Below are 25,213 nucleotides of genomic sequence, written 5' to 3'. Positions count from 1 at the left end.
ACAGCATCACATATATATATTTAACAAACAGCTTATATGTATTACACAACATCAACGATTTATTTAAACGTTAAACTGAGATTTGTACGGCTTTTCAATAATTATCTATCTGAGTAATGCTCTTATTTGTTAAGAACCAAACATTATTTTTGAGCAGAAATTATTTTAAGAATTCATTCAAATAGTAAACAAGAGCTGTGTTTGTGAAACACAATGCCCCCTACTGCGCCCGTTTGAAGCCACATATCTGACCTCTTACCTTGAAGAATAACCTCGATCTTTCACCACTCAAAATGCCAAATATCAAGTTGCCATCTTCAATACTACAAAAGTTATGACCAAGGTTAAAGTTTTGGGACAGACACACACATACAAAAACAGACAGACAGACAGACAGGCCAAAAACCAACATACCCCCGATCATTCGATCCGGGTGCATACAAATTATCACTGTTGCCAACAATGTTTTTCAATGACTACCAAATAATAAAGGTCTCACAACAGAAGGTTGCATGACATGTCACTAGATGTTGTGGCATGCATAGTCTTTCAATCCGTATCTGATGTCGGTCTTGTTTTTTTTTATATTAATGTCACACTTGATTTAATGTTAAATACTAGATTAATGAAAACTATTATACACATACCTGGTTGCAATTTTAATAAATGTATATCAGAACAAACAGTACTCAAAATAATTATAAGTTAATAAAAACGACACAAATATTAATAATCACAATGTTGAGCAAAAATTGCACATGCATTACGATATTACAATAAACATAAAACAAGTGTTGTCCAAAGGCAAAATTCGTTAACAACACTCTCGCATTGACAGTATAATTGACAGTTTCTCTCAATCAACTACATTATATACTGCAAAGACAAATTTGTTAATTTAATAAATAAAAAACAAGACTATTGCCGTACTATGTGTGTGTTGCCGTAGCAACCCAATTTTTTGATTTAGAAACAAAATGAAATGTCCATATTGCCATCTATCCATGTTTCAAGTTTCATGAAAAAGTATGAAGAACAAGTCATTGCAGGATCCAGAAAACTGTGACCGACAGACAGACAGACGCATAGAGCGCAAACCAAATTTCCCTCGAGTGAAACCGGTAGGGGACAATAATTCTATGATACTGTAAATACAAACTCCAAATGGTCTTTTTGTTGTCTGTAAAGTGATGCATTATGTTTTTGTAATAAATGATAACCCGATATTTAATTGAAAACTAACTAGACTTTGTCAGATATAATATGTTTTGCAAGATGCGTGAAGAACTGATATTTTGCAAGTTAGTGAATATTTATAATGAAATTATTTCTTACAAGGCTTTTTTTTTATAAAACAAGTCACATTAAATCATAACATTTACAGATAAAATGCAGCACGTGTTTTTTGTTTTTTTATAACAATACCATGGTTATATGCTACTGTTAGCGCCTTATTAAAGACTTCCTATTTAAAACAAACAAGTATAAAGGCAAAAACTATAAAATTATATAGAACACAGAAATTAATATAAACCATTCAAAATATAGTTTATTAACCCCTTGTTTCAAACTATCTATCCAAAACCAAAAAATAGACGGCCTTTAGGCTTACATTTTAAAAAAGGCTTTTATTTGTACTACTGTAAACGCCTTACTAAAAATACTTCCTTTTGGAACAAAAGAAAGTATTAAGGCAAACACTACACAATTATATACAAAACCAAAAGTAATAGAAACCATGCAAAATATAGATTATAAGGGCCTTGTTCCAAACTATCTACCCGCAATAAAACAATAGACAGTCATTAGGCTTAACCTTTTACAATAAAATATATATATACTCTCTCTCCTGTTAACGCCTTATTAAGACTTCCTTTTTGGAAAAAAATAAGTATTAATGCCGACACTATGTAATTATATATAACATTTAAAAAGTTAATTTAGCCGCTTGTTCTGAACAATCTTTTGGAAACAAAACAATCGATTTTTATCGATTGATTCGGTCATCATGCAACAATTTGGAAAGTATAAGCTATTATACTTTAACAATAGAAATATAATTTTATATTCCTCATGTCTTAAACAAGCATTGAGTCTCTGTTTAAATACACCATTATTTCAAGAGCAATCAAATATGTTTTTGGTAATCTACAAAAAACAATAAAAGCAATTTATTGATTCAAAACTAATTATTTGATTATCTTTATCACTGAAACATCGTCAGGTGTATAGAACACATCACATACATATTAAACAAATAAAACATCTATATTAAAGATGACTAGACATTTATGACATTGCACCAATAATCTGTGCTAATAATATATGCACTTATTTGAAAAATAAAAATAAAATCTGCTGGTATTTCTCAAGCTTCTCCCGTCAGTTATCACAATGGTGTAAGGGTGTACCCAATAATTATAATATATGCCTCCAAATAAGATTGGAATATTACATGCAATCAGAGAAGAGCAAGAGCATACTCCTTCCATGCTCTGTCTTTTATATCTGGGTTTAAGCCAGTCTAGGTATTTTAAATGTGACCCAATTTAAAATATTAGAAATACCATTCATATTATAAACAGATAAAGTTCTTATGAAAATAGAAATGAAATAGAACTAACATATTTACATAGAAAATTACGTGGATTACTCCAACACAATTATTAACAATCATGCACATATATTTAAAAAGAAACAAGAAAAACAATACTGTCAAAACACTCATCATCAATCATGTTAAATAAGTTAATATATGTTAAAATCCTTTATACATTATCATATTAAAGTGACGACAATCCCAACAGTTGGACCTTCAATCATTGACTTTGATGGAAGCCATGAGGTACTTTCACACACCACACTCATGGGTGAGCTTTTGTGTAAAGCTATACAAACATCTTAAAATGTTACATTTCTACCCAAGTTAATTTTAACACAGAATGACTATACATAGTAAGTCCTATATAACTCCCCCATCCACCAACTTAAAGGAGGCTAGTCTGTCAGATTATGAGTAATGCCAGATAAAAACAAGAGGGCTGAAAGGCCCAAAGTCGCTCATCTGAGATAAAAGGAAATGACCTTTTATGCGAAGCTCAAGAAAAGCAAGATATTATAAAAACAAATGTTTTAAACAAGTTTCATGAATAATGGACAACAAATGGCCCCTGGATATTAGGCCTGTTTAATTTTTTTGACTCGCCATAGAAATCATTGGTTCAAAATTGACAAAGTGTCATGAAGATCCGACAATAAATGTGGCTTCTACAGTGCTGACAAGGCAAATATTCATGACACACAAGGGAAGGCAGACAATTGAACAAATGTCATCACAAAAGTTCACCATTAGCAATAAATTTTATGCTCATAAGATTGTCACCATATTTGAAGATGATATTATTCAAACTAATAGAGTAAACAAAATGAAGATATGATAACAACATTTGTACAGAGCAAGTGTCATTCAACTAAAAGTTTTTACAATGTTTCACAATAAGCAATTGAAGACATAAAAAACTACCACCCCCCTGAGAGCCTTGTTTTTTAACAAACATGAACTATTTTCAGACTCAACTTGCAATTATATTTCTAATTAAAAAATCAATAAATCCATTTTAAAACAAAAATCTTTGATAATCACACACACAAATTCAGATCTCATCAATAAACTTGTGTGCCTCAAAAATGATATCTTCTCTTATCTATGGTGCCACACATCAAAGGAATAGCACAACAAGGTATAAAGTTTCTGATCTTACTAAAACATCAATGTTCACTTAGAGATGTGTATTGATTTGTGCTAAGGCTGCTGATAAGGGAAAGTTGGAGTAATTAAGAGTGCACTCCTGATTGGATTTCAAACAAGTATAGCTATTAACAGTTTTTTTCTCCCTGAGGTAATTTTCTGCGAAATAAATATTACTACATTAAACTTCGAGAATATTTAACTTGAGTGTAAACAAGGTTTTACTAAAGCCATATAAGGAAAAAATGCCCGACCCCCTGGTGGCCATGCTTTTCAACCAACCAAAACCATTTTCATCCAAGATATAATTATGATGAACCTTCTGATAAAGGTTTATGAAGATCAAACAATAAATGTGGCCTCTAGAGTGTTTACAAGGTTTTACAAACGCCATATATATCCATATAAGAAAAAATGCTCCGCCGCCTGGTGGCAATGTTTTTTAAGCAACCGGAACCATTTTCCAACATGTCCAAGATATCATAGGGACAAATCTTTTGACCAAGTTTCATGATGATTAATGGACAATAAATGTTCCCCCTAGAGTGTTAGCAAGGTATTATAATAGCAATATAAGGAAAAAAGCCCCGCCCCCCCTTGGCGGCCATGTTTTTCAACCAACCGGCACTGTTTTCAAACTCATAAAAGATATAGAGAATAACAGGTTACTGCCTGATCGTTTTGTAATATATCAGGCGAGGCTTAGAATAAAATAACGGCGAGGCGTGCCGAGCATGATATATCACAAAACGATCAGGCAGTAACCTGTTTTTCTGTTTATCATACCACTGACACCACTCAACCCGTTTTTCAAGAAATAATGAAAAATAATCGCTACGCCCTGGAGCCGCCGCATTCGTTTATAGCGTATGAATCTTTCTAAAAATAGCATTGTTCCTCAACACGAAAAGTAGCGCCATTTAATGTAACTTAATAACGATTTTCTGTCTCTTTCTTCTTTAATTCTGCAACAAAACTTTAAGTAGCAATACTTTATTACACAAAATGACAGCATATGTTATACATTTTAAAGGCAAAACTTGTTAACCGTTGCAACATGTCAAGGCCTATGAAGTTGCTCACGTCTTCGCAGTGTGTCAACACGTGTAAAGAATTGAAGTATGTTTTTATTAGAATTTGGAATATATACTGCGCGTTTGGTTTACTGTGGTAGTTGTGCGTAGATATTGAGGTTCGGCACGTTAAGTAAAGCTCCAAAAAACATGCCATTTATTGGATTTTGGCCAGGAAACTGTGCTTGTGAAACTGCGGGGTGGGTGGGGAGAGAAAATGTTCATTTCGGAAGTGTTCACAGAATTGCATGAAACAGATGGAGTTGCAGTAAAACATGTTGCCAAAATGTTTGAACATCTTTTTTGTGTTTGTTCGGAAATTTCACTGTAATGGATTATCGATTATACGTTTTTGTGTCCCGTTATTTGCATGATTTCGGTGGGTGCGATATTGGAATCCCTTAGTTTTTGAACAAGGTGTTTTCTAGCAGAATGATTACTTATGTTTTGTTTTTTTCAAAACCGGCCTCGATTGCCATTGTTTTCAACATTTTGGAAAAAAAATCACCAAGTTTCTGCCGTGATTAAACAGTGATTAAATTTACCTTTTCCTTGTTGTTATTTTTAGATTGTTCTGCTTTGCTTTCATGCAGTCACCTGTAAGGGAAAATTCTGGACCACTGCTCCGGAAGATAGAGTATCGGTACTTTGCTCTTTGAAGTTTCCGCTCAAAGCTTCCCACGATGCTACGCAATGTGACAGGCTCGTATTCATCACCATCATTCTTGCGAATGGAGAGCAGATATATGCAGCAAGATATTTATCTAGATGGTCGACTGATAAATTGTGGATTGCCTTCGTTTTGCCTTTCTTGGCAAGATATTTTTGAAATCGACTTACATCTGCTAGTGTTTTCCGGATGGTGTTTTTGTTCGGCTTCAATTATTTTTTTTGATCTTAGGTTGTTATTTCTATGGCGTCTGATATGTTTTCACTGTTCTCAGTTTTTGATTTTGTTTCAGTAAGGGATTCTAAATGACTTTTATTTGAATTGACATTTGCATTCGTGCTTCCATCAAATGGTTTATTAAACACTCAGATTTATTCCAAACTGATTGGCAAAGTCTTCCTAAGATCGACATAACAACTGCCTCCATTAAACCGTCCCAAACAATGTCATCTTACCTTAATCCACAAAGTCTGACATGGTAATGTTTATTTATTGTATTAAATATGTTTTTATGTTTAAGTCCTTATTTTCAAAAGAAATTAGCTTCATCTAGCCTTATGTCACCCGTTGAGTAATTGTCAAGTTTGACTGGTCAACGTACCGATGTAGATGTAGATGAAACACAATTCCTGTGTCAAAATTGGCAAACTGTAGAAGACGACAAATGTAACCTTAATAATCATTTATGATTCAAAATTATTTCATTATTGAATGCTTATTACATTGGGTTTTATTGTGAAGTGTGTTACTATTTTATTTTTAACTATTTTTACTGGCTTTTTATTGTTTGTTTTTATTTGTTTGGTCTGTTTATATTAAGTTCTGAACTTTTGACATAACCTTTGACCTTTGATGTTTGCATATGAAGGCGTGTCAAAAAAAGTAGTCCGTTTGTTACATGACGTCATCAGCATGTACTTATTCATTATTAATATCTGGAAAATACGTTTTTTCTGTTTGTGTTTCTGTTTGTGGATTAAATGTTATACATCTTTGTATCAAATTGTTTCTTTTGATAAATCTGATTCAGTTTTACAATAAAACAAAACATATTAATTAAGTTTTAGTAGCCTCCACACATGACTGATATATGAACTTCCTGTTGACCGTGATATAAAAAAAGAAATCATGCAACAGGATATCAAGCAGATATCAATGTGGTGGTATGATAAATCATTGGGAAAAATCTTCTCACCAAGTTTCATGAAGATCTGACAATAAATGTTGCCTCTAGAGTGTTAAAAAGGTTTTACTAAAGCAATATATAACCATATAAGCAAAAATGCATCGCCAACTGGTTGCCATGTTTTTAAAGCAACCAGAACCTTTTTTCAAACTAGTCCAAGATACATTAGGATAAATATTCAGACCAAGTTTCATGATGATTTGAAAATGATTGTAGCTCCTCGAGTGTTATCAAGGTTTTACTATAGCCATATAAGGAAAAATGCCCCCCCCCCTCTGGCGGCCATGTTTTTCAACCAACTGGCATCATTTTCTAAATCGTCCAATACATTATTGGTATGAATCTTCTGACAAAGTTTCATTAAGATTGGAAATAAATGTGGCTTCTGGAGTGTTAAAAAGGCTTTACCATGGCCATATAAGGAGAAATGCCCCGGCCCTTGGCAGCTATGTTTTTCAAGCAAATGTAATCATTTTTAAAGTCATCTTAGATATCATTGAGAAAAAATTCTGAGCAAGTTTCATAAAGATCGGAAATATAGATGTGGCCTATAGAGTATTAATAAGGTTTTACTATAGCCATATAAGAAAAAATGCCCCGCCCCATGGCGGCCATGTTTTTCAATAAACAGCATCATTTCTAAACTCGTCTAAGATATTATTGGGATGGATCGTCTGACCAAGTTCCATGAAGATCAGACAATAAATGTCGCCTCTAGAGTGTTAACAAAATTGTACTATAGCCATATAAGGAAAAATCCCCCGCCCCTTGGCAGCCATGTTTTTCAAGCAAAGGTAACCATTTTCGACCTCTTACGGGATATCAATGAGACCAATTTTCTCACCAAATTTCACGAAGATTGGACAATAAATGTGGCGTCTAGAGAGTTAACACGGCAAATGTTGACGGCGCACAACACACGGCCGATAAAAGGCGATCGCAAAAGCTCACTATGAGCACGTTGTGCTCAGGTGACCTAAAAATTAAGTTCAGTAAGGACACTCAAAAATTATATCGCCCTTTTACTGGCTTTAAAAAGCATAGTAATACAAACACGATTTTTTTTAATTCAGTGGCAATTAAACAGAGTTTGGGCAAGAAACAAATATTTACAAACTTAACACAACAGGGAGACCCTTTGAGGCAAACATGAATGCATAACGTATAACAACAGGTTTCTGCCTTGATCCACAAATAATATTGATGCTTTTTTAGCATGCATCAAAATTTCTCATTCAGTTTGAACAAATATATGTCATCACTTGATCTATGGTCAAAAAAGTGCGTGATCTACAAAACTGTTCGCATTGTTCTCTGGGCATCAATGCTCCAGTAAGTATCTCAAATGTCATCGCCTTCTGCGGAAGGATGGCATGGACCTTGTTCTGGAAAAGAGAACAAAACAAAAGCTTACACATTTTTTTAAGTTTCCATTTAACTTCACTAAAAGCATGGTATGTTAACAAGCCAGTTGAAGCAAGACTATTGCCAAGCAATAAAAGTCCCCTACCGGCTCCGCCATTGTCAGAAATTCCACCATTGTCAGAATATTTTTTTATTTGTGGCCATAGCAACCAGAATGTTTACGTAGGAACATAATGAAATGACGTGCATAATGTCCATTGTGCCATCTATCCATGTTCCGAGTTTCATGATAAAATATTAAGAAATTTTAAAGTTATCGCAGGATCCAGAAAACCACCATTTTCAGCAGTATTTCTAGTCTTTGTGTCGCCATAATAACCATAATTTTTGACGTAGGAACAAAATGAAATGACGTGCGTAATGTACATATTGTCATCTATCTATGTTCCAAGTTTCATGAAAAAATATGGTAATTCTAAGAAGTCTAAGTCTAACTCTAAGAATGGGTTGAATAATATGAGCCCTATTATTATATTGAAGCTGGTAAAAGAAAGGTACTTGTTAATATATATTGATTAGATTGTGCCTTATTGAGGATAGTATATTTATATGAGGCTTCAGCTACAATCTCGCAAACTATTAATTCAAGGACGCTGTATAACAGAGTACGAGGCAAGCAAGAAGCGTAGCCTGGCAAACGTTGGGTACCATACATTTATTCTATTGTGTTAAAAGAAAACAAAGACAATTAAATATAATTCAGCTGGATTTTATTGCATAAAAAATATTTTCCTTAAAATAACATTAAGGTCATTCAGCTATGAAATATTGAAATATATATATGGCAAGAAGGGAGTTCGGTACAAAAATCAAAATAAGGTAGGGCTTATAATTATATTCTTAATGGAAATAACAGACAAAGGTCATTATTCTGCTGTGAAAGGTCCATCGGGCTATAAGTCCACAAGAATTGTTTGCAAACATTATCAACGCCTTTCTAATGGATATAATCCACAGCTGTTTAAAGTTTCAGCAAAATCCAGCAAGCAGTTAAAGAGGAGCATATAAACACAATTGATGGATAATACATATTTCTCAGTGAAAAACCAGAAATGGCCATAATAAAGTATGAATTTTCTTTTGTTGACAACTGTCTTCACATCAAGTTGATTCAACAGCAAAAGTTTGGGCAACAATATTATGTAAAAAAATGAAAACAGAAACTCCAGGATCGTATGGGTGGACAGGTGCTATTTTCTTACACCAAGGTTGACTGTTTTCAAAAGGTACATCTTGACTTAACAATACATTATTGACTAAAGTGATCACATATAACTTTGTGGTCAGGTCTGCAAATGTTTCAATTTAAGATATTCAGTTAGACCTTATAAATATTAATAAGAGAACGGTAGATAAAGGTTTTGTCTTGATACGCTATCATACCTTGCTATGTTGTAAAGTTCAACTGTGAGGCATTTCGTCCATGGACTCAAAAAAATGACTGAAATATAATAAATTTATAATATTAAAAGATTTTAAAAACTTGTTTATAAAATGTCTAGTTATATTTAAATGACACCGAAACTGCCAATACAAGAATTATTGGGGAATTCTAAAATATAACACAACCAATTACAGGGAATATACAATCTAGGAAGAGTTATATGAACAAATGTGACCTGCTACCTAAGAACAGCCATGCCCACGTGCTACTAGTATTCAATTTAATTAGAATAAATAAAGGAAAAACAAAGAGAGCCACTGTCATGTGTAGACCCTGACAAAATTGTAGGACGAGATTGTGATCTTCATCTTAAACCAAGGGACCCGGTTCTTTTATATGACAAATCATATTCTACAAGGTTATTTAAATCAATCAATGATTGACAAAGACATGCTCCAGTTTTCTGTGAAATTATCTTGTTATGTTGTTACCTAGATCCTCTTGATACTTAAAATGCTTATAATGTCAACCATATTGAGGCCGTGCATTGTGACTCGTCATGAAATGGGTTATGGTTTATGAGTGTGATGCTTATCATACTAATAATTAACACATCCATCAAGGCTGGACAACACGAGAAATTAGTTTATTGAACTATTACATGTTATGTCCAACCTGCCTTTCTCTTAACCACAACACCCTTGAATGTCATCATATCTATGCATACATATCCTAATTATCTCACACAAGAGCCGTCACCATAGGATGACATATGCCCGCTACTAACGCTTTGATAAAAAGTATGAGCATTTTTCTAGACCTAAACACAAACTTCGAAACCCAACCAGGATCCTAAGTTCAATGTCAAGGTCACAGGGGTCAAAATTTTTGAGCGTATGGAAAGGCATTGTCCATATACAAATGCAAACCAAATATGAAGGTTACATCTCAAGGGACATAGAAGATATGAGCATTTTTCTAAACCTTAATGCAGATTTTGAAACCTAAACGCGGACCCTAAGTTCAAGGTCAAGGTAACAGGGGTCTAAATTTTTGTGTGTACCGAAAGGCCTTGTCCATATGCACATGCATACCAAATATGAAGGTTATATCTCAAGGGACATAGAAGTTATTAGTATTTTTCGAAATCTATATACAGATTTCGAAACCTTAATGCCGACCCTACGTTCAAGGTCAAGGTGACAGGGGTAAATTTTTTTGTGCGTATGGAAAGGCCTTGTCCATATACACATTCATACCAAATATGAAGGTAATATCTTTAGTTATGTTCAGTTTTCGAAACCTAAATGCAAAGTGTGGCGGAAAGACAGACAGACGGACAGTCCAATCACTATATGCCCTCCTGTGGGGGCATACAAATAATATCATGTTTCAACTCTATGGTGTGAATCGAACAATGCCCCCAGCTTGTCTGATGTCCTGATTAATTGTGCTTATATATTTTGAAAACCCATCATGTACCATTACATTCAAGGCCAGCCAGGACATGTTCCAGAACTTAAGCTATTATCTTTTTTGTCACCAATTTGTCACATGCATAGTAGCCATTCCCATGGTTAAATTCAAAGGCACATACTTGATGAACATATGAATCCCTGTGCATAGAAATAAATCATAAGCCTATAAAGTTCATTGAGATGACATACATTTTATTACATTCAATCTCTTGAGAAATGGCAAAAATAGTTTGCTCCACAAGATAAAAACATATTATGCTTTTTCCATAAAAATGGTTCCAATAAAGCGCCTACACATATGGAACATGTGGATCAATGGGAAAAAAAGGGTGTCTTGTACATTTTGATTTCATATTAAAAATTCATTTTAATTTTTAATTCAATCTAAGTACATTGTATGCCTCCGTGGAAAAAAGCAACATTCAACAACAAATAGCTCATTCAACTTGAGGATCTCCAGGCATGAAAAGTCATGTACATTTCATTGTGATGACATATAATATATACAGGATTATGTTTAATCTTATGCAAAAGGTACAGATAGCATGCTAAACAGACTTGCACATATTAAATGGACAGACCAACAATCCAACCAACGAACCAACCAACACTTAGTTTTAATGATCTAAACTCCTTTGCCGGGTATACCAACAACCAAACTGAGAGTAGTCAGTATTATCTACATTAAATGTATGTGAACTATTTACCTCACCAAGGTCAAGCCAATATCTCTAGCATTTCCGGAGTCAACTAACGTCATAGTCTTGCCGGCAACGTCAAGCACCTGAAGAAAAATATGGAACAATACAATCTCAAATTAGGCTATTTAATTGAATTTACAGTCATTGAAATTTTAATAAGCATGGAAGATTGGAATTGATAAAGTGAACATGGCAATTAGCAAATTTATATTTTTAAACAAACCATTCAATAAACATGTGCGTTATTGCACCTTAAAGTCATACAAAAGTAATAGTGCCCAACCAGACTTATTTGGTACTGGCTAAAAACGTTCATATTGTAGTCTAGAAAATAATTACATGTAATAATCAAGTTCATATTGGTAGGTGAATGCCTTCCTCTTGAACAATATAGCTACAGATGGGGAAAATTTCATACTCAGAGTTGAAAAAATTGATAACCCAAGAGTCATGATTTTAATAATCTTTGTTCTGAACTTCTACAGATGATTGTTACAAATTTTATTATTTACATTAAATTTAATGGTGATATCTTATACAGTTTCAGAAAAATAGCGATGAGAAGTTTTTCAAGTACCGACAGATGGAATAACTGACAAAAGTCCGATGCCAATTTTATATCCCTTGGCCTATGGCGGAAATAATAAGAACATTTGGGGCATCAGTTAAAACAGTTTAACTCTGCTGAAAAGTATTCCTAAAAATATCATCATTAAAATCCATTAAAAAAAACTAACTGAAGGTGTGAATTATTTACTTATTGAATATAATTGGGCTAAAGACACTGATGTTTCTAAATATAAAATGGCCTCTCTGAGAACAGGTAAGCACAAAAATATAACATACGATCAATGTCCAGTGGCCTTCTAAAATACAAGGTATTAGAACTTGGTTAGCTTGGAGGTGCTGTGGTGTCAGGTACTTTTTTGCAGCTGATGATCTCCCATCGTTTAGGGCAGTGATGAACATCGGGTCGACAACGGAGATCCATGAGCAGGAAGCATGAATAATTCGGAAGTAGATGTAAACAACCTAAAAAAGTCCATTTATTCTTTATATGTACAAATAAACCTGCCATCAAAGGTTAATCAACAATAACTTATTATATATAATCAGTTACATCAGGCATTATGCATTATAATCAGGTGGTTATAAACACTTCAGGTTAGAGTTCTGGGAAGCTAAAATTATGTAAATGCCATCATTGCTTATAAATAATCAACTGATATATATTTTTTTTCTTACTTTGTCATTTAACCATTTAGTGTCGAAAAGTGTCTTGATGTCTGAGGCATTGACCATCATGTTGAAATGTGCTGCCACAAAAGTATTGCCATCTAATCGTCTTATGCTTCCCAAAAATGTGTCTTCAGCATCATCTTCAAAAAAGACATGTTCTTGATGTACTAATTATATACAAGTACATGTAGTTTATGTGTTTGTAGTTTGAGTAAGTTGCAAAAATTCGGAAGGATGCCTGGACGGAAGGACAGCCGGACCCCAACCCATTCCTCTGAAAGTTGGGCTGTAAAACGGCGTAAAAAACTGCCGCACGTTAATTCAAATCTAAAGTTAAAAACGCTATAAAGTTGAACGAGCTTTTATTACGGTGCTTATACCACGTGACGTTTTAAGATCTGTGTTGGGAGAAAAAAGCGCGACCCAGTCAACATTTTAAATGTTGTCTTTTTAAATACTTCACCATTTTTAAGTGGAGAGCCCGCTCATTCGTGAGAGTTTTCTATTTTTTCAGTAAAGTGCAACCGCGCGTTTGTAATATGAAGTCCCCACACTGATCCGACATTTGTCTAACCGTTCAAACGCGCTGTTGCACGTTGCTGAAAAAATACTTATTTGTTTAAAAAGATCATGATACCTATAGAACACTCTTACGAAAGAGCGGGCTCTCCACTTTGTCCCATTAAAAATGGTGAAATATGTAACTGGGTCGCGCTTTATTCTCCCAACACAGATCCGAAAAAGTCACGTTATACAGGCACCGTGTATTATAAACGTGAGCACGTCAATAGACGGTTGCGTTTTACGTTTCAACGAGTAGAAAGCCTGAGTTTAGTTACACGTTTTATTTCGAAAGCTATTTCGTAATTTTCGTAATTGTTTTACATGATTTTTTTGTTTATGTGCGTATAAACTGTAAATTGTAAATAACTGATCAGATTTCAAATGTGTTCAAGCAATACTAATTCCTATTTAAAAAAATCCAGTAAAATAACATGTTTGTCTTTATAAAACATAGAATCTGTCCCTTAAGTTAATCATAGGTAATCAGACGATGAACAGTTTTGCGAACAATGATCATCTGATAACAATCTTATGTCCGACTATTCTTAAAAGTGTGTGACTAGACAAAGCTGCTTTTTCAATTTTCAAATACAATGTTTCGGCTTATGCAAAACATGTAATAGTCTTTTAACTGGGGCTTATGATCATATATGCTGAATATCTAAAAGCTTTTACTTAAAAATTAACGTTATTGTTTTGAATTAAGTGTTGCGAAATAAGCTCTACTTACAACATACATGTATGCAAATTTTAATTTGTGTATGCATTTTGTTTACCCTACCTTTGCTGGACAATTTCTTGAAATTACAATCTAGCGTCACTTTTAAATGCTGAGAAATTATCATCTGACTTAACACATCAGGGTTAAAAACGAGTTTTTTCCACTTACCCAACCTATCATCATATGTTCTACTATCATAAACCAGTCGAACCGTTTTTGTTTTATTTTAAGTTGAGTTTTATTTGAATATGTTTTTGATAATTTTGATCATATTCTCTGATTTAAATATTTAATTTGGGATAAGTTTCGCTACAGTCGGTCATATTATATGTGTTAATTTAACAGCAAACAAGATATTGAGACGATTTTTGCAGGTATTTTGCATATTCATATTTCACAATGAAATATTAAAACAAATAACAAAGCAAAGTTGTAATCGACCAAAACTTTGCAATTGTGATGGCGTGGTTTGTGGAAACAAAATTAATGTAATTTATGTTTTGGCCACACCTTTATTATGAATTCACGCAAGTAGACATTGTTTTCATTTTATGTTCGCAAAAAACAAATGTTTAAAGATAGTACTGTTTAAGTTATATAGGGAAACGAAAACAAATGTCTGTTAAAAACAAACCCTATTAATTTTATACCAGTATCGGAACCATTTCAGCAATTAAAATACGACATATGTCAATATGCATCTTATTTACATAGTTAATGTCTCTAAAAATATTTATTAAAACAATCCTATACCAATACGAAGACCTCACTGAACATGTTTATGTTTATTAAACAACACATCCAGAAGGCCAAACGCCCAAATGGACAAATTAAGCATACAGTGTTTACAACATAAATAATTCATGAATTTACAAAAACAATATAAAAAATAATACGTTTCATTGCAACAATTCATACATGTATATTTAAATATAGGTATAATTATATTAATAACTATTGATAGTATATATGTAATTGAATAGGTCGTATTACATCATTTGTAATGGAGCTTAATTATGCCAACAAAATATCAAATAAGCTTATTGTACATATATTGGGTCTTCACATGACAATTGTCATAATAATAACACGTTTTACTAACCCGACGTAACAAATTTCGTTTCACGTGATAGCACACATTATTTAACTAAATATCAATTTTGCTTTTTCATGCTCGTATCAATTTCATAAGCATTAGCCCTTGCTTGCTACCTATGCTCTGCTCATAGTACAACATATCATTTAATTAAACTGATATTATGATATTATGACAAGGTGTCTGTAGTTTAACAAACACGAGAAACAAAATGTTTTAACTGGTTGCGTTTGATATTAAAAACAAGCATTTCATAAACCTTAAACAGACCACCTACGCAATCAGAAATGTAGATGGTCAAAAGGTCCTGTAATATGTTCTATGAAAATATAAATGTTACAAGTACAGTATTTAATGTGACATAATAGTTGAAAATCGGTGCATAACAGTTCTAAAAATGCAGCCAGATTGTCGTAGAATACATCTAGGAACAGACACGATACTATGATATAACCTTCATTAAAAAGATAATAATGGCAATTGATAAAATACATTCAAATACAGTTTTGACAGTCCATTAAAGGCGACCGTTTAAACACAAAGACAGAAAAAAACACGGTACATATGCGGTACTATCCCAACAATTAATATGCAGTACATTATAAATGCAATTAAAGTTACAACAAGATATATACCGCACAAAACATTTCAGAATACATCAAATTGATGATACATATGTATTACGCGATCGAACCTTAAAAGAGTGATAAATATAACAGCTTAATTGTTTTATTAATAGTTCATTATTTGATATTATTAGCTCAATACATTTGTACATGTTTGGTTGTTGTCTGTAATACAATGGAATATATTTTTATCTCAGTTCAGTATATATTGTACATTCAAGAATAAAATGAAACTCATCTTCGAGTTTATTACAAACAGTACACTTTCTTTGATCTAATTTTATTAATAGTTCATTATTTGATGTTATTAGCTCGATAAATGTGTACATGTTTGGTCGTTGTCTGTAATACAATGGAATATTTTTTTAATCTCAGTTCAGTATATATTGTACATTCAAGAATAAAATGAAACTCATCTTCGAGTTTATTACAAACAGTACACTTTCTTTGATCTAATGGAATTGGTGTTGGTCTAGCCCATCTGCCTGTCTCGATATTTAATCTATGTGATGACATACGTAATTTTGATAAATTTACTCGAAACTTGCAACATAACATATATTCAGGTACGGTTGAAATTGAAAAACGGCGATATGTTTATAAAAATTTGCCCTAGTAGAAGTATGAAGTCGCTCATTCCAATTCTGCACAAACGTGTCGCTCAATCTTTGTCTTACGACTGATACAAACATATTTTCATTTCCAACATCTTGAAAGAGCCAAGCATCATAAAATCCCAAATTACTAAGTAGATCCCTTAATAACGTGCACCAATTTTTCTTGTTAGGATACTCAATACTATCATTTAATAAAGTCAAATAAACTTTTTTGTTAAATTTATTATCTGATGTTCTCAAAAGTTTTATCCAGTATTTAATTATATTAATATATCTCCTGCATTGATAATTTACAAGGCCAAGTTCACCATATACGAAATCATTTTGAGTGCATCTTTTGACACCAAGTATTTGCTTACAATATTGCAAATGAACCCTTTCAATTAATAAACCTTTGACAAAACCCCACACTTCGCTTCCGTAGTTAAGAATTAGTGTTATGAGTTTATCAAAAAGACATAGTTTATGACTAATTGGAATGTCTGTTAATTTGTACAAATATTTTTTCAGTTTAAAGATAGCTTTTAGGGCCTGTCCAGCGAGAGTATGTTCTGCGTCACTAAATGAACCACCAGTTGTGAATAAAATACCAAGATAGTTGAACCGGTTATCAATATCTATGATTTGATTATCATATTTAAATATATTTGTTAAGGGGCGACCACCTTTACGAAAAACCATAATTTTAGACTTTTCAGTATTTACCACAAGTTTCCATTTGTGACAATAATCGTATAAAAGATCCAAGCCGATTTGAAATTCTTCAGCGGTATTAGCAAAAATTATCATATCATCGGCGTACAATAAGAGTAACATTTTAAAAGAGTTAACGTCGATACCATTAATGCCTTTCATGTAAAATTCAGCTTCCAAATCGTTAAGATACAATGAAAACAAAAATGGCGATAAACACTCACCCTGCCTTACACCAAGTAAACATTCATAGCTGTCTCTTAACGTATTGCCATGTTTAACTTTTGATTTTATGGAGTTATACATTGATTTCATAACATTGAGTATATTTCCACGTATACCCAATCGAATTAATTTATACCATAGATTATCTCTAACAATATAATCGAAGGCCTTAGTGTAATCTATAAAGCACAGTATAATTGTTTACCTTTATTTATTACATGCGTTAATAAGCCGTGCAATACAAATAAATTATCGACGGTACTCATTTCCGACCGAAACCCAGCCTGCGCTTCAATGTATACATAATATCGTTCGGCCCATTCAGTTAATCTGTTATTAAGAATTTTCGTAAACAGTTTTCCAAAAGTACTAAGAAGAGTAATACCTCTGTTATTATTTACGTCGTTTAGACTGCCCTTTTTATGTAATGGTATAACGTTACCCTCAGACCATGAAGATGGAAAACACCCCAATCTAAAAACTTTATTAAAAAGCGTATGTAGGTACGGCGTAAGAACGTCTTTTACGTAAATAAAAAATTCATTCAAATACAAATCACGTCCTGCGCTTTTACCTGGATGAATTTCTTTAAGAGCTTTTTTTAATTTCGTTCATTGATATTGGCAAATTTAATTCTTCAAACATTATTTTAAATGCATGTGATCAATTGAGGCGCTAATTATCATATTTATGTAGTTTCATTAAGGCATGGTTTTCACCGATACGATGCATTAAAAGGTGTAATATTATTTGGCGTATTTATGTTTGTATGATCTTAATATGAACATATATAAAGTGATAACGAATGTATTAGTGAGATTAACTATATTGCATAGAAAGGGATTCAAGTAGAGTTTTATAAAATGCTGAAGTATGTCGATCGATGTCTTTACTTCACAAATTTATACAGAGTATGAATGGTTTAAGTAAGAATAACGAAAACAAACACGCGACTAAGGTTCTACTTAAAGCTTCCCGGTGGTTTGTCAGACGATAACAGTGGTTTTAAACACATCATGGTTCACTGTTACGAAAATTGAGAAATAACAGCGTTTCCACGAAAGTAAATTGTTTAAACTCATGCTTAACACGACTGTACATATCATCAAAATATATTTTTTTAATGATAAAATAGGTTGTGATTATGTTCCCAAAAGTTTTTAATTTATTATTTGGCACAAGCATTGAACTCCAGCATGTCATTCGAGAATTCGGTTATGTTCAGACTGATTTTTAAAATGTGTTATGTATGTATTATAATTACTTATTACATAACGAAACAAACGACAATGTTAAATAAATTGTACTTGAACCATTTTAATCATTAATCAACACGATGATCAATTAATCATTAACCAACACGATGATCAACAACACTATTACACAAGTAAACATGCACTTAAGACGGACAGAACAAATACACACACACAATTAATTTGTATTGTGCAGGTTTGAAGACAGGTTTAAAAACAATTGACTAGCTACTGGATTAAAACTCCTTTTGTTGTAACCCTTACGTTGGTAACATTAGCATAACACGGCTATATGCAAACTTTGTTTCCACTTTATAGTTTAATTGCATATTACTGAAAAGTGTGCCTGTTAGTATTTATACTTGAAACTGTATATTGGGCTTATTCATTAAATGATAAAAGTTAATCAGCGTGCTTTAAAGTAAGTAGATAATATGGAAGCAATACATAATATAAGGTGTTAAGGATGGTAATGTTTAATAATTTATCATGATCTGTAATAGACATGTGCAAACTTGATATTCGCTGATTCAATTGGGTATTATAATAAGAGAATGTCGTTCACAACAACGCAATCATTAAATAACTGAGTCAACCAATTGATGGTTATATTATGATAATGTATGCCACTTAGAAAGAAAATAAAGCTCCCTGTACTTATCATGGATATCATAACATGATACAGGCAGTATTCAAACAGCATGTAAGAGCATGGATGACTGCCCTACAGAAAGATGCTACATACAGGCCCATAACGAGCTGGTATAATGTCACGTAATTGTGTATCGTTCGTGGAAAACACACAGTAACAAACAAAGTTCATTTCTGATTTCTTTGCGTTTTATTTCTGCTTATTAACACAACACAACGTTTCCAAAATGTTTATCAAATACAAGATACATGCGAAGCCCGTAATGGGCCCATCCCGCGAAAGCCAGCAATAATGCGACTTGTATGTTCGGCCGTTTAAGTAAGACTATCCATAAATATAGATATAAACAACGAAAGCTTTGATAATTGTTATGTGTACAATTCTGATTGGCTGTGTAACGTCACGTGTCTACATGTACAATTCTGATTGGCCGTTTGTTAAGTCACGTGTCTGCAACCTAAATATACGTATGCAACGGACACCTAACGAATACATACGGAAATGACCGAAGATTGGCACATACGGTAAGCAAATATTCGTGTCCGGTAATTATAACCCGAGGCTAATGATTTGTTGATCCAGATGGCTGCCTATTTAAGATTGTATGAAATGTGGTACAAATTTCGATCATTATATAAATCCAACAATGCCCCAAATGTGCGTTTTGTGTGCGTTATGTTACACAACTTTCCCCCTTAATTTGATTTTTTTATATTTTATGATTTAAAATAATCTTTTAAAATTTTACTATTGAATTACTAATTAAATAACAAAAACTACATTCCTATAAACACTCTCAAATGATGGAAAATATGCGGATAACAATATAATTTCCTTGACAAGCATCTCTGCTGAAATAAATAACATTAGTAATTGATATACAATTTAAATGTCAATCGAAATGTTGTGTAGAACATAATATGTTGATCGTTGGCCACCTGTACATCTGGTGTCGTCCATGTTTTCTTGAAGTTGTAGCTCGCGGCGAATACGATGTTTCATTGAAGTCATTGCCGCCGTCATGAAGATAAGCCGATTGTGGATTCGCCCGTGGCAATTGGAATGCGTTTGTTGATTCAGCTCTGCTTTCCGATGTTTAACTTGCGTCGTCGATTGTCGTTTCCGTTGTATTCATCGTTGTTGTTGTTTTCGTTGTCGTTTGTACTTTTGTTGATGGCCCCAGCGTCTTCATTTCTCTCGGGACATTAAGATCTTCTATTGGCCATAATGCTCACGAGGTATTAACTATAGCAGTGTTCTCCTTGATGTCTTAGGCCTCGGAAGTATCATTCCAAATGCGTTATCTACGCACGTCAAACAGTTGAACGGCTGCATCTACTCTATAGTGTTTAACGTCACAAGTATTGTGTCCAGTGTTGCGTCACTTGTTGTCCTTCGAAATCTTCTGGCGTTGGTCTTCTTTTAGTGATAGAACCAGGTATTCACTTTGAGAGTAAACGCCGTGATGTTCCATTCTAATTATGTTGTTTGTTTCTTCTATTCGTTGTGGAAGGCGTTGTCTCGCGAAGTCGCTCTTCTTCGGCGTTGTCTTCAAATCTCGATATTTTTATCTGCGTCGTGGTGATACAAGTATCAGTTGTTCAAAATCATGGCAAACATTTATAAATATCCCCTTAGTTATTGTTAAATATCATCATGACAACTTACTGTGATATCTTATTCAAAAAAAATAAATTCTTTACAACGAAAAAATATTAGTCAATTCCTCAAAACATACTTCGGATAAGTACATGACAGTTTGACATCTGACAAGCCATTTACTTAATATGACCTGTGTACCGCCTTAGGCTGTCATTTTACGCACGTGCAGCCAGTAAATTTTTGACAGGCGCGCGCCACTTTATTGACCTAGAGTAATGGGTAATGATAGACGTACCTGTTCATATCATGGTTTCATAAACCTCATATTTATCACTATAGTTTTGCCGTTGGGCATAGATTTATTGACATGTTTGACCTGTGCACTTGTAAAAATGCGCAAATATGACAAGGCAGACTTTTATATATATGCATTCATAATATAAGAACACGTATCGGTATACTTCAAAATTCAGGTCTTTGCTCCTAATCGAACTACTCAAATAATTCTTATGCGACATCGCATCTTCTGTCCATAGCGTAATTTGCTTCGATGGCACAGGGATAGATTCTCTTACTCATGAGGACGCTAAGGTTATCAGAACCTCGGGCTCGGTATGTCCGAACGCTGATCAGTCAGCCGTGCTCATAAAATATAATTGTAACCCTTCGTTTTGTGTGCGTTATGTTACAATAATACAGAAGAGCGCCATCTGCGAAAGGAACTATTCTTGGGTAAAATTTGTAAAATTACAGGCCACCGCAAATAACGATAATCTATAAACGAGAAGAAATTGAAAACTTTGACCGCAGTGATTGGGGATGACGTTTTATGAAAGAAGATGCTGTACGAGCAGTGGATCGATGAGTTCACATGCAGTTTTAATGAGTGAAAAACGCTTCTAAATGATTCATTATCCTTAGGCGTCCGTGATCACAAATGTATATTTACTCAATTAAACTATTGCAGCTTATGTACTGGCTGTGGGTAGGAAGCTTAGAAGTATGCCGTCAGAAAAACGAAACATTTCATTCATAAATAATTCAACGTTATGTTCGAATTATTATTATTATTATAAGTCGTATTATTATTCTTATTTTTATTAGTTGTATTATTCTCATTCTTCTTCTTCTTATTATTATTATTATTATAAATTATAATAATAAGATTATTATTATTATTAGTAGTAGTAGAAGTAGTAGTAATTATAATAATAATATTATTATTATTATTTGTTGGTATTATAATTTATATTATTGTTATTAATATTAATATTATTCGTATAAGTATCAGTATTATTAGTATCGATATGTTTTAAAGCGCTCTTGTTCCGTTCAAGGTATTTACATGTGCATTTATCTTGAAACATTCATCGAGCTTTGTTTAATTTGTTGTAACATGCCTTGACAAAAGTTGACAAATTAATCACATTTTGTGACAGGTTCAAAGCGGAGCTGTTTTCTGTTAATTTACAAGGAGTGCAAACTCTTTTGAAAGTTCTCTATCATCCCTCACAGTGGTCTCCCCATACTCCTAGGTAACCTATATAACGTTATCTACTCCAAATACAAGACGAGCTGAATAAATAATCAGGTTTACAATAGTTATCAGGAACCATAAGCATAATATGTATACATAGTTTAATATAATGTATTAATTACTCTTCGTCAGCGAACAAACGATGTTAAAATCGACATTATACAAAGTAAACTTATGTACACATGTGTTTAAAATATTATTTTTAGGCATACAATTTAATCGAATCGATATTGTTTATGGAAATAAATCTCATAGAGGTCAATGAAAACAGTATTCATATGGTATAAACATTGAATATATAATATCATAGTGCACCAATATATAAGGCAATTAGAGGATACGCATATCCACATGTATTATCAAACACATGCTGATCAAAACATATGCGAAAACAGTCTGGTATTCTATGTACGAAAACGCAATTCTAGAATAACTTATGTTAACTGTTAATGAAGTGATAGCGTATTGATCGCAACATAAGAAACAGCCTGGTAATTTAAGTTCCGAAAATAAAATTCTATAATACATTCTCTCTCGGTGACAGAGCAAGTGTGTTATATTTTAAGCGCATTCCTTTAACCCACGATACAGGGTTTTCAGCATTGCAAAGTTTGACGCGCCTACGTGAGGAACGCTTGTACACGTATAGGCCTGCTTGTTGTTCAAGCAGCAAGTTTCACCATTGTAATGAGAAGTCTACCCATCACATTTGAATGGCGAGTGCAATCATGAGTGCAATTTTGGGATTACTACACGGGCAGAAGGAAGTAAGCGTTCTACGATATCGGCACACCATGTTAAGCACTTGTGACACTGTACCGCGTATAAACTTGATGCTACCGCTCTAATTACGGATTTTTCTCTGGGCAGCACGCTCGATTGGATTCTGAGATTGCATAAGATACATATTGGTTACCGTTCTTCGGCATTATCTTGAATAAACAAATGGTGGTATTCCAGAAACATCTTAAGTCATTTCTTAAATAATTTCACTTAAGTTCAAAATTACAATGTTTTGTAGTTCTTTACTAAATAAGGAAACACATGTTTTTCGGGTATTCCTAAAATAACATTGGCATAATGATGTTATTTAAATGTATATCTTGATGCCAATCTATTGCAATATGAAATAAAACACTTACGAAAATTTCCCAATTTAAGGATAAGAATAAAATTTAACTTAAGATTCTTCTGGAATACGAACCCAGGTCTGTGCATGCATATTAGCGAGAACCTAGCTTCTCTGGTCGCATTTGTCACGTGTTGCCGGAGAATGCTCTTCCACTGCATCTTTGAACAAAGGTCTCACTGCTCAAGTTCATATTAAGATACTCATTTAGATAGTTCCTATGAGGTTATCTAAATAAAGCACTGATAAATCATTGGCATTCATAATCATTGTTAAGAAATCGCATCAGTCTATTCAGGAATACGTATTTTACCAACTGTCTACAAACATCTACAAGGCAGATTACACAGCTATCCAAAACATTAAAGCTTTCTTGCGTCAACACCTGTTTCGAGTGACTTAACATCTAACACTGCGTGTGAAATGTCAGTGCTGGTAGACATTTACAATGACTATATGGGTGTAGTATCGTATCATGTTATGAGTATTCAATGGTCTAAGGGAAGTAATTATGTTATACCTATAACAAGGATTATTGTTAGAGTGGCATCCCCTGATATGCACATGTTTAGAGGGCGCTTATTAGATTGTGGAACCTTCAATGGTGTCTCGTGTTGTTTTGTTTATGTTTTTTTTTAATCAAAGTAATCGGCCTCGGGCCGGGTTTGACACTACAATGGGTTAAACGCAACGCCTGTGCGCTATCTCAAGTCCTTTAATATCCGTTTGCATGCATGTATTCCAAAATTCATATCCGTAAAGTGATAAAGGTATAACCACTGCGTGGTATAACGTTCTAAGGGTAAGCGGGTTTAAACCTCCTGGATGTAACCCACTATTCAGTAGGTTTAAGAAATAAAACGTTTTTCGCTAGCGTCGTTTAGTGATTTGGTTGTCGAAAGTGAACCGTCGCATAAAAGACCTAGGTTGTTGTACACCATTATTTAATTTAATTGTTGCTTTCCCATATACCACTTTCTTTCACGACAATACGGCACAATGTCATTTAAGACGATACCGTCACCCTTGTCGGAGTTATACTCAAACCGCCACTGCTTAGTTTACTTGTCACAAATGGATATGATGCAGTGTAGCCCATGGCTGGATAGAACACCTTTTTATAGAATGAGTTTATACATAGTAAAGCCTTAAACACTACTATAATCATCTTACCACATCCTTCCAGTGAATATTACTATGGTGGATTTAAATGGAGAGTTACAAGCTGCGAGAAGTTATGACAAGTAGCGTCTTTGAACAAAAACAGCAAACGTTCTATTTCATTTATAAACAATTCATTGTGCAATTACATCAGAGATGTTTTAATATCCGCTTACTTGTTGCTAAATGAGTTTAATGGTATACAATAACTTTATGTGAATACACATTCGGGCGTAGTTTTGATCTCGGGGGTAATTAAACTGGTGAATAGTTTATATAAACTCCTAATATACACCTAATGCACAGGCTATTTAGTACTTTATATTGCCCGTAATAGGATGTAACTTATCAATACTATTCTAATGTTAAGATCAATATGCGAAATTCTAAAATTCTTACTTTGCACTAACACCTGTGTATGCTCTAATTGTCA

At 33.4% G+C, this 25,213-nt stretch overlaps 2 protein-coding genes across 2 annotated transcripts in view; one reads left to right on the top strand and one right to left on the bottom strand.

Annotated features, from left to right (window-relative positions):
• LOC127839947 (ZZ-type zinc finger-containing protein 3-like) overlaps positions 1-25,213 on the top strand; it is a 432,333-nt gene that overhangs the window by 316,180 nt on the left and 90,940 nt on the right. The gene's annotated exons all lie outside the window — the stretch shown is intronic.
• On the bottom strand, positions 9,454-13,095 carry LOC127837973 (uncharacterized). Its single transcript, XM_052365449.1, has 4 exons — positions 12,911-13,095; positions 12,512-12,697; positions 11,672-11,748; positions 9,454-9,543 (listed from the first exon to the last, which is right to left on the bottom strand). The coding sequence occupies exons 1-4, from the start codon at positions 12,968-12,970 to the stop codon at positions 9,504-9,506; spliced, it is 363 nt and encodes a 120-aa protein (XP_052221409.1). The 5' UTR covers positions 12,971-13,095; the 3' UTR covers positions 9,454-9,503.

This window comes from Dreissena polymorpha, chromosome 7, assembly GCF_020536995.1.
Source record: "Dreissena polymorpha isolate Duluth1 chromosome 7, UMN_Dpol_1.0, whole genome shotgun sequence".
In the NCBI taxonomy this organism is placed as follows: domain Eukaryota; kingdom Metazoa; phylum Mollusca; class Bivalvia; order Myida; family Dreissenidae; genus Dreissena; species Dreissena polymorpha.
The sequence above is the reverse complement of the archived record's forward strand: the minus strand, read 5'-3'. Positions and strand labels throughout refer to the sequence as shown.

Excerpts from the sequence above, each read along its gene's own strand:
- LOC127837973 (XM_052365449.1), bottom strand. The coding sequence starts at position 12,970 with ATGATGGTCAATGCCTCAGACATCAAGACACTTTTCGACACTAAATGG. Across the intron at positions 12,698-12,910 it reads CTAAATGGTTAAATGACAAA|GTTGTTTACATCTACTTCCG; the intron begins GTAAGAAAAAAA and ends GGACTTTTTTAG. Across the intron at positions 9,544-11,671 it reads ATTGGCTTGACCTTGGTGAG|TCATTTTTTTGAGTCCATGG; the intron begins GTAAATAGTTCA and ends ATTATATTTCAG.